General features: G+C 37.4%; 1 protein-coding gene across 2 annotated transcripts in view; it reads right to left on the bottom strand.

Moving 5' to 3' along the window:
• The window catches only part of RIMBP2 (RIMS binding protein 2), a 124055-nt gene that overhangs the window by 44193 nt on the left and 61494 nt on the right, over positions 1 to 18368 (bottom strand). The window contains exons 2-4 of one of the 2 annotated variants that reach the window (XM_005147721.2): positions 12991 to 13080; positions 8341 to 8463; positions 2997 to 3101 (exon numbers count right to left, since the gene is read on the bottom strand). In XM_005147721.2, the coding sequence (XP_005147778.1) occupies positions 2997 to 3098 (102 nt within the window). In that variant the 5' untranslated portion in view covers positions 3099 to 3101; positions 8341 to 8463; positions 12991 to 13080. Of the gene's footprint in view, positions 1 to 2996; positions 3102 to 8340; positions 8464 to 12990; positions 13081 to 18368 lie in introns of those variants that run through there. The other variant, XM_031047838.2, reaches the window with a different exon arrangement.

Here is an 18368-nt window from a genome sequence, read left to right as displayed (position 1 = left end):
ATCCATTTATAAATTTTTGGTAGGGAGAAGTCTAAACCTTTGTGTTATGCTGACTTTATTTCCATTTAAGTTTTCACTATCTTCTTTACTGAAGCCTGCCCAAGGTAAGCAAAATGTTTTATTAACGATTTTATCAGGCTGAGAACAGTAAGATACACTAACTTTGCCTCTTTGCTCCTTTATTAGTGTAACCCAAAGACCACAATCTGCACATTCCTCAGCAAAGTCAAGTCTTAAAACTCTCAAATTTTGCAAAAGTCAGCACCCTAATTTAATGGGCCAGAAATTCCCACGATGGACACTGACACAGCTATGTTACTTCATTTTCATCATCTGTGAGGGCTACCCTACTCTATTACTGTTTTCAGTGGAAGCTGGGTGAAGCCATAAAGTCACAACTGAAAACATACATGCAAGCTATACTTCACTGTCATGCACAGTAATAAATCCTCCTTCAGACCTACACGCAGAGTCATATTTCTTCCTATACCATAATAAGTCTTACTGATAGCACTTGATAAATATTGGCTCCATGAGCATTACCAAACATATGATGACAGGTGACATAAAGCCTCGTGCTGTCCATCATTACAAGTTTAATAAAATCTACCCAGGATATGAGTTCTTGATAAAGGATTAGAAAACCTGCATCAATACCTATCTCTCTTTTACATCCAACTGTTTTGTATTAATGCTTTCTTGGAGAAAAAGACCATCTGATTCCCCATCAACACAAAACCTTGATGAACAATATTATATTCTTCCTTTTAGGCTGGAAATCTGATCAGTGTGTACACATATTAAAAAACACAGTGGATTTTTATTTAGAATATCAAAATGTATCACCAAATGCATCAGATTGCACCAGCAACTTCCTTTGTTTTGAAGTGCACATTTCTGTGTTTCATCAGGAACCTTACAACAGAAGCAAGATAGATACACTGTGAAATGTCACCTGTTACTGCCTGGGGAGTCACTACTTTTAATTTTATGGTACTTTTTAAAGTAATTAGATGGCTTCAATAAAAAAAGGAAGAAGGAATTTAACACACGTGTACTTGGTACATTGGGAGGTCATCTCTGGATGAAATGTGAGTCAGCAAATACTGTTTAATGATGGAAAGCTTTATAGTTACTTAGGTAACATATTTACTTAAATTAGTTTTCTGTCAATATACCTTGGATTGTATCCGCATATATAACCGGATATCCACAGCCTAGAGGCTACAGAAGGACAAACTAATCTGTGCTTATTTCCACTACCATACCTAGGAGCTTGCATAACTCTCTACAAGGTAGAACTGTGCACAGCATAGGTGTCCTCACAAAATCTTCCTGTTTTGAATACTTTCCCTCTTCTACCCATACAATGTACTAATCTGGTCTTCATTCTTATCCTGTAGCATTAATAATAACAGTACAGAAGCAACTAAACATCTTAAGCATGTTACAATGGAGAAGAATCTGAGCTTGGAAGGTCTGAAAATCAAATCAAGAAAAGCCTTTTTTTAGAATGAATACCACAAGTGGATTTTGTCAAGAGGTGTGATGGCTGGAATGTTCATGTATGTTGTCACAGATCCTTATGGTGAAAGGCAATTAGAGTTAAAAAAGACAATAGCAATTTAATCTCATTCAGAATTAGATGTTTCAGGGCAGAAACAAGTGCCTGTGCAAAGTCCAAGGAAAAGTATTTCAGGCTAATGAATGAAACCAATGGGAAAGATGAATTATTTCTTACATGCTGCTAAGTAGTGTATAGACAAATTGTTATGGTGGATTTTAGTATAGGAATTCTAATCGAAAATTCTAGTAAAACTTAGTGGTAAATGATTATTAGATAGTATTTTTTAACATCAATAGTCTCATACTCCCTGCTACTTCAGGTCCACTGAACAAGAATTTAATCACTGGCTACAGATGCTGAGCTAGTCACACCAAGTAAAATACCATGTACAATAAAACTTTGTTTGTATTTGAAGCCTGTCTTGCTACAGCTTAATAAAAATGACTGGAGAAAACAGTATTACAGAGATTAGTTTCCTGTTGTCAATCTGTAACAAAAAGACTCACGTAATGTGGATTTATTAGAAAAAGGTAACAAAATTTAGCAAGAAGAAAAGCTGCAACTTTCTTTGCCAAAAAAAAATAAATCCAAAGTTTATGTGGAAGCTCACATAATGACAGGTTAATATAACTATAAATGTGTTTTTGAAATATGCCTAAATAGATTAATTGCAAAAGGCTAAAAGAAAATTAACTGAAGAGCAAAGTGAAGTTTTCTATTTCAAGAAAACTATTTTAGATGCATCTTTTTATTCTGCTAAGAGTGTCCCACCATGCCAATTCTCTACCAAATCATCATTAACATTATTATTTGTGTTTTCATCTAGTCAAGCAAATGGAAAAATCAACAGTAGTATTGAGACAATTGTAGCTTTTTTAACTATGATGTGCAAGTACCTTGACAAGGACTTGACTTGAATCTAATTTAGCGGAGATAGATTGTAAGTACTGCCACTGTCTGGAACAGAAAGCCAAAGAAATCCTAACAAAATTATTACGTCAGTGAGAATGATTAATTGTTCCAGGCAACTGACAAGAAAATGGTGGATTCCCCTATTTTGATTATCATGGAACTAAGACTGGATTCCTTCTTTTCTGACATTTAAAGAATGAACAAATATTCCTGAGGCCAATATAGAGGGAAGCAATGGAAATACAGAGGAAAAAGATGTACTTGTATCAATTTTCTCCCTACTGAGGACTTACATTTATTGGTTAATGTTTGCTGGCATTAACATTTATAAATCAATTAGTACAGCCATGTAAACCCAACAGTAAACATCCACTTGTTACAAGTGCATCAGCAATCATGCAGGAACCAGTCTGGTGATTGGAGTTTAAATTCCTTCAAACCAAGAGATCTGTTCCATGACCTGTGCTCTTGTCACTGCAATTCACTTTTCCACCTGACTTTCCCTTTCTCCACTTACCTTCTGCAGGAGTTCAATTTCCTGCTGTTTGGCGTTGAGAACAGCCAAGGCTTGCTCATGCTCCAACTCCAGCTGTTGCCGCCGTTCAGCAGCCTCTCGCATATGCTGTTTCAAAGGAAGCAGAAAAACTATCAGGAGACTTTAACACAATCTACCTGCAGTCAAACATGCTGCCATTCCCAGGCATGCAGATGTTCTTCTCACCATTAAAGATCTCTGGTATCACTGGTAGGCAAGAGGGAAACTGGATGGGATTTTAATATGGTTAGTACTTAGAGGCACATTGCCAATGCTAAACTCAGGCATTCTGACAGCAATCTCTGTTAGGATATATGACTGTCATTGCTAATGTTATGGCCTCTGTAATGCACAAGTGAACAGTACCCACTTTATTCATCAGGCACACATTTATATAAGGCATTTTGCAGAAAAATTAAAGATTGGGAATAAAAATAGCTTGACAATTCCCTAAATGCCTCTTTATCTATGATATGCTTTTGTGATTTGTTTTGCAAATGATGACCCACAGAAATAGCTTACCTTTGCTAATCTCTATTACTTATAGAAAACTAAAGCAAAACTAACAGAGGTCAATTTGAACAGAAGTGACTATACAGTACTCAAAAACAACTTTCAAAGTACAGTTGCTACTAATGATTCAAAGCAGTATGATAAGGTCCTTGGGAAGAGCAGAAACTGAACAATGTCAAGATACCCTTGCAGATAGAAATCTTTTTCATTACAAGTTAATATTATTCTCCCAATATCATTATAACTTTCAAACACCCTGTTCATAAATGGGAGTTAAGAAAGATCTCTATAGATTCTGATCTCTCTGGTGAAATTGGTATTAAAGATTTTTATTTTCCAAATTACGTATTATTCCCATAATACTCACAGAGCAGAGGCACAATATCTTATCTGCAGCACCATGAGTTGTTTCACACAAACCTATTAGGAATCAGCACTTGGAAATAGAAACACATAGCTAAAATTGACAAGAAGAGCCCAAAATACCTAATTGTGTATGGGAGAAAATTTTATCAAGCATATTGCTAACCTTTAATGAGCTGTTATTCTCTGCTACATGTTACTCATAACAAAAAGGGACAGCACAAGGGGGCTGACTTCTCTCAATCTGGGCATGTTTGCAAAGGAAGCAGAAACGTCTCCAATACTCCACTTGGCCTCTGCTTGGGATGTTTTTATTTTTATTTGAATTATTAATTATAAACAACAACAACAAAAAAATCAAAGATCTTTCCAAATTTATCAGTTTTCACTCTCAGCTAAGGCTTATTTTCCAGGAGTGTTGTGAGGATTGTCTTGACTGTCAGCATTTCTGAAGTATGCACATAGAAAAGTATGCACACAGTAGAAAAGTTAAATGGATCTGTTATTGGGTAGAATCTACTCTCCGTATTTAACAATGACCAAAAATAATGGTTCTGATTCTCACCTCATCTGAATGAACATCACCTATTTTTGCTAACCAGTATTATGATTAAAATTTACTGAGCTCAGCAGCTTCCATCAAGTCTTATGTAAAACTTGACACTGATGGAGCATCAGCACATTTCTTATATTCAAGAAATGGTGAGGCAATCAAGTCATTTTTACACCTTTAATTACCAGTAAGAAACCAAAGGTCTCACTTCATTCTCTCAAGATTTAGTACCAGATTTGGTACAGCATTATTTGAGACTGTTAAGTTCTTACTACTTTTACAAAAGCTACTACAGAACATTTCTAGTCTTGTGGAGACATCGATAAAAAATTAATACCATGAACACACACTGAATCTATAAAATTCAGCTTTTAACTTCTCTGTTTCCTAAAGCATGTATTTAATGATCTACAGTTCACAGATGTTAAGGTCAAAAGAAACCATTTGGTCATCTATGTTAACATAAAAGTACCTCTCTGACATTCTTAGTATTGTCCTGATCTACTTACTATTTAAAGCAGCAAGGATCTCTTCACCCCAGCATCTGTCCCTCCCCTGGCACAGCAATTAAATCCCCCTCAAACCAGAAGTAGTTCTTCCCCTCCTGCTCTGCTCACAAATCAGTTCTGTCTGCAAATCTGTTTTGCACTTCATATCTGCACATCAGATTCTGTCATTTCTTCTTCCAAGCCTGAGGGGAATAGATTAGGGAAGTAGAGAAGGACTTCAAGGATCACTGGAAGACCAGCAGGGAGAAAGCTCTGAGCTGCTGAATTCCTTCTGCATCTTCCTTCAGGACCTACTTTTACAGTGATCACATTGCCATGGTTTTTGAAGGTGGTTACAATCCATTTGTCCTTGCTATAACTGTCCTTAACGTGAAGCAGGTTAGAACTTTTTAGACATGTATATTTGCACTTCCCTTTTTGCACCCTTTCTAGAGGTCCTAATAATGTTATTCTAACATCAGAAAGCAAATCCACATCTGAAATAGCTTCTTTCAAACTATGGAGCTGGGTGGTTGTGCAGTATAAGTTGTTTCTGAAATAACAATTGAGGGACTTGCTCAAACAGTTGTTTTTCCAGCTTCCGCATTTGACAATGAATAGTCCATCCTAGTTCCAACCATTTCAGTTGCCTACAGCTGCAAACAAAACAAAGGAACCCATCCTTTCCTATAGCAGGGACTCATACAGTTCTAAAATGTGCAACTGGTTAGTGCTAGAGCAAACTCAAATGGCTTTCATGTACTAAAGTCCTAAAGCCTTATTTATGAGACAGAACTCATACATGATGTTGAATGGGGAGCAAATTTAATTCCCACCCAAGTACTCTTACAAAAGGACTTTTCATTTGCGCTTGCAGATGGGTGGGCACCATTACAGTGGAATGAATGGGAAAAGCTGGCTGAACACATCAGAAAATCAGAACTGTTCTATGTGAGAGGCACTGTGAAGATTCTCAGAAGTTAGCTAGTTCAGCAGCTCTTTATCTCCCCTTTTCTGCTGTGCTGATACATCCTGAATTTCTCAAAAGAGAAACTGAATTCCTCTTCTGACAGGGAAACAAGGCTAAATATTTCTCAAAGCTTTCCAATGAATGGAAAGCTGTAAACCATTTTTTCAAACTACTTATTTCCTGAGCATATGAGGACACATGTGAAATATACAATTAACTCCATCTGCTTGGGCATAGTTTAGTGCTAAAAAGGTTTCAAGATTATTCAAGACTGTTCAAATTCTGCTCAAGGAACAGAACTACTGAACACGAAAAGCCAGGATTCCTATATCCACCAGACAAGTCTTGGGTTATTTTTTCAGTGAAGGAAAACTTTTGAAGGAGTTGTTAAGCAGAACAGTAAGAATTATGAGATGTACAGGATATTTCTCTCACTAACATTAGAAGTATTATTGCAGTAGTAGGTAAGGAAAATCAGTCAAATAACCAGATTCAGCTCTTACACAGAAGAAATTTGGGAAAAACATTAAGTCAAATACCAGTAGATAACCTAATTAAAGAGTGGAACTGTTTGGTATGGCCAAATAATCTGTTTTAAGAAAACAGAACAGTATCCATTATTAGAGAACTTTCAAGTGTTCAAAGCCATACAAGCCTCAGCATCTGAACAGGGTTTTATTGCTCATGAAAGTGGTTTTTTTTAGCATCATAGGAGTCCAGACAATAATAATTTGTATTTTAATTTGATGAAATGAGAATTAACACCAATTTACTTAGAGCAAAATCTAATCCTCAGCTGTTTTATTGCTCATGAATTCACAGTTCATTTCTTTTCTATGACTTTTTTCCTCATATATTTCTACTATGAGCTCTCTGAAGTGAATTTCTGCAGCTATCAAGCTGAAATCCCACAGTCATCATAGAAGGAGCACAGACAAGCCAGACCTGTTGGCACAGCTTCTAGGTGTTGATCCTACTTTATAGGTACTAGCACATGACTTACAGTGAAACAGCAAATTAGTGATAAAGGTCTGTGGAACTGCCAGGTTTGTATTCCAGAGAAGAAAAGGAAGGAAAGGAAGGAAATAACTTCCTACTTATGCCTGGGAAAAGTTGTATTAGTGTAAAGACAGATAGCAGTGTATCACTCTTCTGTTTAATTTGGCAGTTTCATTTTTCCTTTCCCAATAGATGTGTTTCTTATTTTTATTATAATTCTAGGTTTTTTCCATCAGTACCACCTATTGACTGGTAAATCGGACACTGATAATTCACTGCACAATACATAGAACAGGAAACTCCCCTCGGCATTGCCTAAACAGGTTATTTCAACAGCTCATGCTTCTAGAAGCTGCTATTGTAAACTGGTTCAACAGAGCAGCTGGTTTACCTCTGATAATCCCACAGTCTTTTGGAGGCTCAGAAAGAGGTGCTATGACTTATAACCACCTTTAATTTCCACCTGTGGCTGGAAGACCTCCTCCTCACCTTTTAAACAACATCAAATAAAGCTTGAGAGAGGGTTTCAACAACATCCTAGCAATGCAACAAGCCAAACCAAAACCTCTCCTTACAATTCAGATAGGTATCCATTTGCATAAATACAATCATCTCCAAATGCTCATATCTATTCTGATGCAGCCAACAGCAAAACTACTTTTCCCATTTTTAGAGTGAGTCTGATGCAAGTCAGAATCATTAACAAATCCAACTTTAAATAAACAATTGCACTTATGACAAGCACTGGCTGAAGCCACTTAGCATTATTAAAACACTCTGCAAAGAAAAGCCTTGCTCACAATTTAAGATCTCAGACCAGTTATTTGCACTTCCATCTCCTACTCCCAGGGCATTCATCCCTCCTTTGCCAGTCACTTCAGTGGTTTGAAAAAAAGAAAATCTTTGGCTTGAGAAGATGAAAAATAAGCAGCTCTTTGGCAGTTTGTCAGAAAAGTTTCAGCACCAGATCAATCTTATTCTAAACAGACTGAAAACATCCTTCATTTTTCTAAATGGTCTGAATTACAGACAAGTGTTTACAATTGTTTTCTCTCAAGAATTCTCACTGTAGCAGTCACCAGTGCAGTTCATTCACTGATGCAAACAGCCATAACTGCATGGCTTCTTTGTTGTGGGGTTAGTTTTTTGTTTGGGGTTTTGTTTTTTAATAATCTTAGTTGCTTAAGACATGTTTTAGTGGCAGCTTACCACACCACAGCTTCCATATTTTCTATGACTAAGAAAAACTGGGAACTGTGGCTCATTCAAGCTAGTTTGTGTTTCTACCACATCACAGATCCTTCTCCATTACTCCTGATCCATCTATCAAGGTTTGGCTTACCAAGCTACTGACTTCCATCTTATTTATCAGTGAGCATCAACACTATTAATCAAGTAATAGAGGTACTGGATCGTTGGATTTTATGGCATTATACATACCTTTAGGACCTGCTCTAAGTTCTCCAGCTTGGCTTGGAGCTGGTGTTTTCCCTTTACAGCCAAATCTCGTTCTTTGGTCACTCTGAGAAGGGTTTCTCTAAGGTGGTCATAGTCTGATTTTACCTAGAAAAAACAGAATGTAATCATTGTCCAAACTGCTAATTAATGAAAGGAAAACTATACCTGTCACAAACACTACTGCATGTGAAAATGGGAAAAGGAGAAAAAGTTCAAAGAACTTAGGAAAGAAGCATGAAAGATGTAATGAAATGCTCATTGAGGATATTGTGTGCATCTCATACACATGCACACAGGAAACATCTTCTTTCAACAAGGACTACAATCTGGCAGCCAAACTGTAGTTACGCAAATTTAAATAAGCACCAAAATAAATGACAATCAACTCCTAATTTCTCTGGATTTCAGAGGCATCAGAAACGGGTATACTATATAGAAACAGAAATCTAATGTAAATATAGAAATATAAGTCACCTTTATTCTTTAGTGTAAATTGACTTAAATTAAGTACCATGGTGCTAGCTTAACCATTTCAGTATGACTAAGTCTTTCGATAAGAGGATTTTATGAATCAGTGATAGTGACTACTTCATAAACACACATAGAAAATCAGAAAATAAAATATTAAACTATTTTATCCTGCCATGGAAAAGTTCTTTCTTTAAATCAGATCAGCTGAAAATTTGATTTCTTATCTCTGACCATCTTATGACTTTGCGTCATGTATTGATGTGTAACAATAGGATTGTCATAGCTTGTATCATATCAGGAGCTCCAATTTTTACATTAAGACTGAAAATCCATCAGCAGTAAACACCTGGGTAAATCAAATACATAATGATGACATACTATATTTCTACTTCCCTGCCATGCTGATAGAAGGTAAGAAAGCAAAAGAAAAGATCCATGTAGCGAACAGTGTTCCAAGAAGCATCTGTTTTCCTTTGTTAACTGCAACACAGCGCATAAGCACGAACAATGCTGGCAGGTTTATGGACTAAAGAAAGGCAAAGCAGTACCAAGTACTGGGATACAGCACAGCCTTTCATCTGGGTACAGCTCATGTTTCCTTCTCACTTTAGTAAAGGAAGTGACAAGTTCTTTTTTTTTTTGGTTTCCCAATTTAATTACTGTAATTCCTTAGGATGTTTAAAGAACAAGTGGCATTAAGCAGTCTCTGACATGGAGACCTCCTGAACCTTTTCTAAAGGAATGTTTTGGAAACTGATTCAGGCTTTCTCTTTGCCTTCTGGCCTCAGTTTGTTAACTTGCAAATTTTGCCATAGACCAAGCAATCTAAATGGTTGCAGCCAGCCCTGGTATTCATCTTTGCAAGAGGGCTCTTTAGGGTGCAGTGGACTAGAAAAAAGAAAAATGAAAACGGAACAAATCATGTTTTCCGCAAGAACTGATGCAATTATTGTCAACCTCATGTTTTTTTTTTTTCTGTGCACAGATTTTTCTTTTTCTCCTCCCTCTTTTCTTTATAACTAAGGAAACTATTAAACATTGGATTTTCAGAATCTATTAACTTCCTGCATCCTTTGGATTCCATTTCATTGCTCAGATCAGGCAGTGTATATTGTTGAAGAATAATGGAGTGGAAAAAGGAAGCAATGAAGCATCACTGTCAACAACACAATTTTGTTATTGTCTGTGATTCTCAGTTTATTTACTGAGGGTGAATGAAGTACAATATTTTGAACAAGTTTCAAGAAAAAGTTATTTTGCTCAGGCTTTAATTTTCCCTGTCTCTAAAACAGTTGACACCAACTTACTACCTCTGTAAAGAATTTGCTGAAACTTACTCGTCATCACAACCTGAGTAATTTTGGGGAGCTACTGAGCATGGTACCTTTCTGCTATATGTTTTTCCCAGGAACACTTTAAATATTCCTACAGGGCATTCTTACCAAATACTTTCTGCTTTGAAGATTGTCTACCACATAGAATGTGATGACAGACATATTTATATAACCCATAAGGCAGCATAAAACTTGATGAGTCTAACATTTGCTCTTTTTTTTTTAGATAACATTTGTTCTTCAATGTGAATTTAATGCTCTCTTCAAGCAGGCTGCTTAAGAACATATGGGATATACATGAACTTGAATTACACAGAGAGCACATTAAAATATCAATGCTCCCAGTGGCAAAAGCAGTTGACCTAAATAAAGTGCCATCATAAACAGTTTTAATTTCATGGCAGAAACAGGGAACATTTTGATCTCTCATGTTTCCCTGTTCAATTCACCGATCAATTTAGTTTTCATCCCATACCTTCACACTTGCTAAATGTGTCCTCATTTAAGTCAGTTATGATGGCCAGAATGCTGCTAAAGCATCTTCCACTTGCTGAACACTTGAACAGAAACTACTTACTGAACACCAGCTCACCAAAGCAAACCAGCAGTTTGTTTCACTGGTGAAAAGCTCCACCAGCCTTATAACTTACCATATGCCTTGATTCTAGACATTAAAGACCTGCCAATTTCTCAAACAACTGTTCAGAGAACATGACTGACTAACTACCATGAAAATGGTATAATTTCAAGTATTGTGGAAATAAATTCTGAATGTATAACGCCTATTCTCTTTTTACATAAAAGCACTATCCCATATACATTCAGATGAACAGGAAAATAAGAGCCCAGTGTCACAGCACTCCTAAGAGGACACAAAATCTTTTCGCAGGTACTGGGCTCCCAGAATGCAACTTTGTTTCTCTTATGCAGAGTACTACAACTAAATCATGTAAGCTATTTAAATTTCAGCTTCATTTTGTGGATTTAAGGTAGCTAGCTTCTTTTTCCTCCTTTCTAGAGTCAAATTTCAGCCACTACCTTGTGCAAAATGAGCAGCAGTTTTATCTGTGCTACGTAACAGAATGCATAAATACTCCTCCAGCCCCATTTGATTGGATGCAGTTGGCCTGTTTTTCAGGACAGCTCTCAAGGGTGAACAAGAATAAGTTAATTTAGGCAGGTTTTCCCCTTCAGGGCTGAGCCCTAACTCCGTCAGTATTCTGCTCCAGCTTCCATCCAAAGTTATACAGTTTCCCACTTTGTGATTAGTAAAATATAATCTAAACTGCACAACCTATCCTTGAGCTCACTGTTTGTGGTTAAAAAAAAAACAAAACCAAAGAGAAAACCCTAAGTAATTCCCTCTGAAAATTTCTTATTCGCAAGAAGGAAAATATGAGGTCTGTTAGCAATCAGAGCACACTGCAAGGATGGCATGTAGTTAACGTTGCTAGAAGTGAGAGGCTAAACTTGCAGCAAGTCTCTGATTCTGCTGAGGCTGGGGTATTAAATTAGTAGTGTAGGCAATCCAGAACTGTAGCCTTGTACCTTTCACAGTAGTGAATAGTTCTGAAGACACAAACATCCATAGTATGACAAATGACAAATTCTGACACTGTAATAGTAAACGGTAATTTTATTATTTAGTGGCTAATGTGTCAAAGGTTGATATTTTACCTTCATATTTTAAATTCATTTTACTGGATTTTTCAAGGTACCTCAAGCACTTCACTGCTGTAGGAGCCAAGCACTACCTAAAATAAAGCATTATTAACCACATAGTTCTTCCCTTTCTAATAGTAAGACAGCTACCATTTTTTGTGTCACTAACATACTGAGCCTTCACTGCATTAATGTTACATGCTATTTCAATGTCAGCTAGAAAATAAAACTGCCTAAGTAAGACTTCATGTGCCTTGTGAAGAGTGAAGGCAATGTGTAAACAACAACAAAGAGGAAAAGCATTAGGAAAGGGAGAAATTCTAGAGAGATGGATGAATAAAATTAAGTGATGCTATTATATATATCTTCCTCCTATCATAGAGTCTTTTTATATAAAACCTCAGCAACAGGGAGTTTTGGGTCTGCTTCAATACCGGGTACTACACACAAAATGCAGAGTACATCCCCAGCCACCTCTGAATTTTAGTCATTTGCATTGTCTCAGGGACTCATTGGAGCTCCTCTGGTTTGAAAATTCAGCAGTGGGCTACTCTATGACACTCGCACGTCAGAGATATGGAAAGGTACAGCTACCACTGTTCTGCAAGCTTTGAGGATGGGCTTTCATCAGAGTCTATGTAAGTTACAGCTCTTCTGATATGAATGAGGTTGCCGAGCAACTCACTTAAGCCCTGTAGAAATCCCAGAGTGGAGTTTTATTTTTAGCCAAATGTAGCCCTGTGAAGTGGCTGGTTCATAATGTTTCTTCCCCTGAATGCATATGTGGTGAGGTAGGGAACATCAGCCTCTCCTTCCATGCTGGTCACCACGCAATATTTGCCATAGATATAATCACACTCTTGTCAGAAAGATATCTCTTGTTCCATAAAAGGTACAAGAACTGAAGAAAAACGCTTACTATTAAAATAGCTATTTATATCAGGACCTGGAATAACTGAGACTATGCCATGTGCCATGCTACAGGGGAAAAAACAACTACTAAATAGAGCTTAGGACATTTGGTGCTGGAGAAGAGATTTTCAACATTATATTGTGAAATATTAAAATGCAAAGAAAAAATGCAGGGAAACAATCCACTTTTATCCACTCTGCAGTCTGATCTCTGTAACAAATGAATGTATGAGATCTATGCTCATGATGTTACCTGGTCATATTGCAGTGCTTTGTGGGACACACTTGCATACTGAAGGCTCAGGCGATTCTTTTCTTGCCCAGCATCCTTCAGTTCATTTTCCTAAAACACAAGTAAAGAGTGTTACAGACCATTCATCTCTATTACAGCACATCCTATTAAGTGCTTTAGGAAGCAATGTTTTTGCATTATTTGGTATTAACAAACTATTAAGAGTAATATCAGGCACAGAGCCAAGAGGCATTGAAGGTGCAGAAAGCGCAGAAGCGGCAGATTAGCTTGCAATTACAGTTGGCTCTCTCATAAAACCACGTTTTCAGTAGATGATCTGATTAAAGATGTGCAAGCAAAGAGAGATGACCTGAGTTCACAGGCCTGCTGCAAATAAAAACAATAATGAAAAAGATCTCCTTGTGGATGTAACAAAGAGCTCAGACTTGGCTGTCTCACAGCTGGGACGAGAGAGGGATTTGGCTCCCAGAAAAATGTCATGCTATCAAACTTTGGTCTTCAGAAGGCATTCTGAGGTCAAAGACCCAAAACTGCAATGTATAATCATGCACACATTTTTATGCACACCTATTTCACTTTATTTATAATATATAATATATGAATATATACACATTCTAAGACAAATGTTTTTAGAATCTGGGTAGACCATCTATGTACTACACTGGCAGCACTATATGGAGGAAAAAAGGACAAGTAAATAAAACTCAAATATACAGTCAAAGGTCAAACTAGATATGTAGAAATGCTCTGTCAGGTCAAACAAATCAGAATACATGCAGCCCAGGAGAAAACAGCATAATCCTCTGATGTATCTGACAATTTCTGTTTCACAGAAGCTGACAAAGGTAGTTGTCTGTGCTTCAATTTTCAGTTGCTTATGAAAGTTGCAATCAGTCATGCTGGGCAGTCTATAATCTTTCCATCCTACAGTGTGCACTAGACATTCTCTTCTGAAAACACTGGTTATATTTGCCAAAAACTATACTAAGATTGGTGACACTGGGCCCACTTCTGATTGATTTAAAATTATTCCCAATATTGCACCATTAAAACCCACACTATCAGCAGATTTCTCTACTAATTCTGCTGAGGTGTAAAGAAAAACTGTTCACAAGTTTTATCACAATTTATCTTCAAAATTCTCAATATTAAAAAAAAACAAGTTGCCAATTCTTGATTTACCAATATAAGCCCCCCCCAAAAAGTAAACATTCTGATATTTAAATGACTTTCATACTGCTTGAACCAAATATGTGCTGTATCAAGCATACCTTTCTTAAATCTCTGCACACAAGATTCATGTTTTAAATAGAACACTAGTGTCTTCAATTAACAGAAGTTGTTAAACTGTGTATCTAAATTGTCTCCTAAGCTTCATTACTTGAGCATCAGAACCAGTGAAGCAGACAGATTGCTGCCTACTGGTTACATGACTAACATCTAAGAAGGCAGGACATTCAAATCTGTTTGAAATCAACCTCTGGGTTCAAAATTATAAGGTCAGCTAAACAAATAGTATGATCATATGAATAATTTCTGTCTACAGAAAATGAGATTAAAGTGTTCTATAAAACATTTCACACAGAAAATGCCATTCTGAGTACCAGCAATTTTAACATATGAATTAATTCCATTTAAGATCCTGCCACGCCCACATCTGGAATGCCAGTCTTATAGCTAAATCTGAACACAAAGGATACCAAAAATCAGTTTGGTTTAAATAATGACATGTTACAGCACCATCATGGTACAATATCAGAACATCTCATCAGCTTTGGGAAGCTGTTTTCTTGACTACACGTCAAGTGCTACTGCGCTGAACTAAACTAAGAGGACAAACTTGCAGCACGTTCACAGTCTCCTGATTACAGATGTACCTGGCACATACGGAGCTCAGCAATTATAATTTCTCAACTCTGTTAATGCTGTTATTCAGGGTGCCATTAAAGTGGCAGTCAGGCTCTAAGAGACGCTAGACAGTCCTGAGGGCCAAAATGAGAAGAATTCCTTAGCTCCCATTGCATTTGCAAAAGGGTGAATTAAATCAGTAAATATTTTTATAATAGCAACAAACTGCACAGAACAGTTCATTGGATATGCAAATAAATCATTGTGTCCTATTAATTGCTGAAAGACACTTGTAAAAGTGTTGTGTGTCTATTCTGCATCTTGCAAGGTGAAAACAAGCTACACTATCTGCTCTGAAACCTTTACATCTGCAGGCTCTTGTCAAGCCAGATTTGACATTGACTTTAATGAATCCATTTCCACTTGTTAAAAATCAATACTACTCAGCTGACATTAATGAGGAACAAGTGTCAATGAGTTGCCAGGTTTTAATAATGTTATTAAAAGGAACTCAAGCAGAAATGGGGTGGTGGGAGGGGAAAGGAGAGGAGGAGTAACTGATGGCAATTTAGGCCAGCATCTTTCATACCCTATTTCAGTTCTCCATAATGAAAAGCAGTTTATGAAAGCTGGCACAGCAACTGGGCTGGGTGTTGTGGTTTAAAACCAAGTCCATACAGATCGTTCACTCACACCCCAACTTGCTCCCCCAATTCCCGGAGAGTTAGGAAGGAGAATCCAAAGAATGTGGCCCCCACGGGTTGCGATAAGAACGGTTTAATAACTAAGGCATAACACAAATCACTACTGCTACTACTACTACAAACAATAATGATAAAGCCAATAACAAGTGAAGAGAATACAACACCTCACCAGCCACCGACCCATAACTCACCCCACCCTGCCCGACCGAGCACCAACCAATACCTCCTCCATCCCCCCAGAGCTCCAGCTCTCCCGCGTCTCTCCCAGTTACATCCAGGGTATGATGTGCTATGGTATGGAATACCTCTTTGGCTAGCCTGGGTCAGGTGTCCTGTCTCTCCTTCCTCCCAGCCTCCCTCCTCCCTGGCAGAGCATGAGGCTCAGAAAGGCCTTGGACAAACCAAACATTTGAGCAGTAACTCAAAACATACTTGCTATCAGCAACCGTTCTCAGCCCGAAAGTCAAAACACAGCACTGCACCAGCTACCAAGAAGGAGAAAAATGACTGCTACTGCTCAAACCAGGACACTGGGTTTTAGTCCTACCTAAAGAAAATACATTTTGTCATGTTATTTGCAAGGATGAATAGAAGCAGGGCAGTAACTACCCCAGTCTCACTGGTCCTTAGTTATAGGCATACTTACAACATTTAGATTGCTTGCTCTCAGAAAAAGTATTAAGGAACAAACAATAAACAATGCATCAATGGTCTCAGCAAAAACATGTAGTAAAAGCCAGAAACTGAACTGTCTTGTAAATTATTTAGCCAGGTTCCTTTACTGGGCTATGGCTTCCAGAAATTATTCAAGACATAATTACTGTGGACTCAGAAATTCCCACAATATTAGTTTCAATTTGTTGACTTGAGTCATCTCTCAACAATGGACCCTTAAAACAGAGGCTCTGACAGAAGAATTCTGGTAGGTTCAATAGTTTAGCTATTACATAGTACTAGCAGTTATATCCCTGGAAGTAACCCATGATGTGGTTAAGGGAAGCAGCACATACTACTGCCCAAAGCACAAGCTAGTTTCTGTGCAGTATGTATAAATAGTACTTCAAAAGTTATGCTCTCTCTCAAAGTTCCTCACAACCAGTTTCTCCACTGTTGAATGTCTGCAGATGCCATTACTTGGAGAAGCACACTTATTCTATAGTATTCCTTCTACATCTCCTGTTCTCTCATGGCTGTAATAGTTATATATTGTTGTAACTTGTGATTTTCTGCTTAGTACATCGATTTCAGTGATTTGGTCCCTTAACAGTATTTGCCTCAGTATTTTCCAGATTGGTTAAATATAAGCCTTAAATAAAACCAGACCAAACTTAATCCCAATTACTCCAAAACTAAAATCCAATCAATAGGCAATTAATATATTAAAAAGAGAATTGAAATCTCACATAAGAAGATGACAATTTTACTGTTTTTTCTATGTACAAACCAGATAACTCAATTTTCCAGTATAAATACTTACTGGCCCATGGTCAGGCTCTTAAAGTTGCCAGATTATGGCTGCTCCTCTCGAAAGTGGTGTCATACCACCACTTTGTATACATTCATTTGACTGGGACCAGCGTGGCACACAAGAAGGTATTTTTCATCTGGGGGGAATCTGACACATTTGATTGATTACCTTTTTACTATGTTGTGAGTCGGTTTCATTTGGATTTTATGGCTGGATCCTGAAACAGCTTTGAAACATCAAACACGTTTTAAGCAAGACAAAAAAAAAACCAACAGGTTCTCACACATGAAGGCTACACTCCCTTAAGATGCTACACTGAAATATGTATTTTTCCATTCTCTCTCCTTTACTTGGCAGCTAGCATTGAATGCATTAACAACTAGGGCAGCACTTCTCACTTTAGCTCTTACAACTGCCAATTCCAAACAGAACCTCCAAGTCAACAGAATGAAGAGGTCAGCAAATACATAGGGCAGCCATCACAAATGACAGACTTACTAGCAATAGGCTGGACATGAGCTTCTTGCCTCCAGCCTGCTTGTGAATGCCAGGGATTCCCTGCTACAGACTTCCTCCTCTCAATTTAATAGCTACCAAATTCTAAAAGGGACATGCAAAGAGGCACCACTGTTAATGGTTGGATCTAAGAGTGGATTTTGTGGGATTTCACAATTAATTTTGGAGCTTGATCTAGATTTTTAAACTTCTTGAAAATAAACCAGTACCAGTCAAAAAACCAAGCCTGTGGGAATCATTGCAACGCATTCTTTCCTCACCCTTTCTAATTTTTTATACAAGTAGTTCTGACTTCTTCTTACAAATTTAATGAGAGTTTTGTCATTTTTTTCCCCTGCTGCCCTCTCCCCTGTTCTTCATTTATTCATTGTATGTAACAACCCTGGTAATGTAATTGTGCCTAGGAAGCAACACTTAACTGGAGTCAAATGAGGTCTACCATTTAACCTACGCAAATCAATCCACTGCAGCTGTTAATACAGACAAGTAGAGGGAAGATTAAGAACTCATCAAGCCAGTTAGTCCAAGACACAGCATAAAAGCAAACACTGACTAAATGTTAGCAGGCTAACACGCAAGTGAAAACGAAGCAATACTTCATATTCCAAAAAAGCTTCTCACCAGCCTCCTTCAAGAGCTTGAAGAAATTTAGTTACTAGTCTAACATGCATCCAAAAATTTTACAAACAGGGAAATAAAAGAGGAATATTAACGATAAGGAAAAAAAACACAGAAGCTGTATGTAGCATGGAAAGCATTGTCCCAGATTATCATCAACTAGCTCCAGAACAAACCAAACCCAAGCTTTTTCTAATGTAGGTAGGAAGAAGCTGCACACAGCT

This window comes from Melopsittacus undulatus, chromosome 12, assembly GCF_012275295.1.
Source record: "Melopsittacus undulatus isolate bMelUnd1 chromosome 12, bMelUnd1.mat.Z, whole genome shotgun sequence".
NCBI lineage: Eukaryota > Metazoa > Chordata > Aves > Psittaciformes > Psittaculidae > Melopsittacus > Melopsittacus undulatus.
Note: the sequence above shows the minus strand (reverse complement) of the source record. Positions and strands in the feature narration are given on the sequence as shown.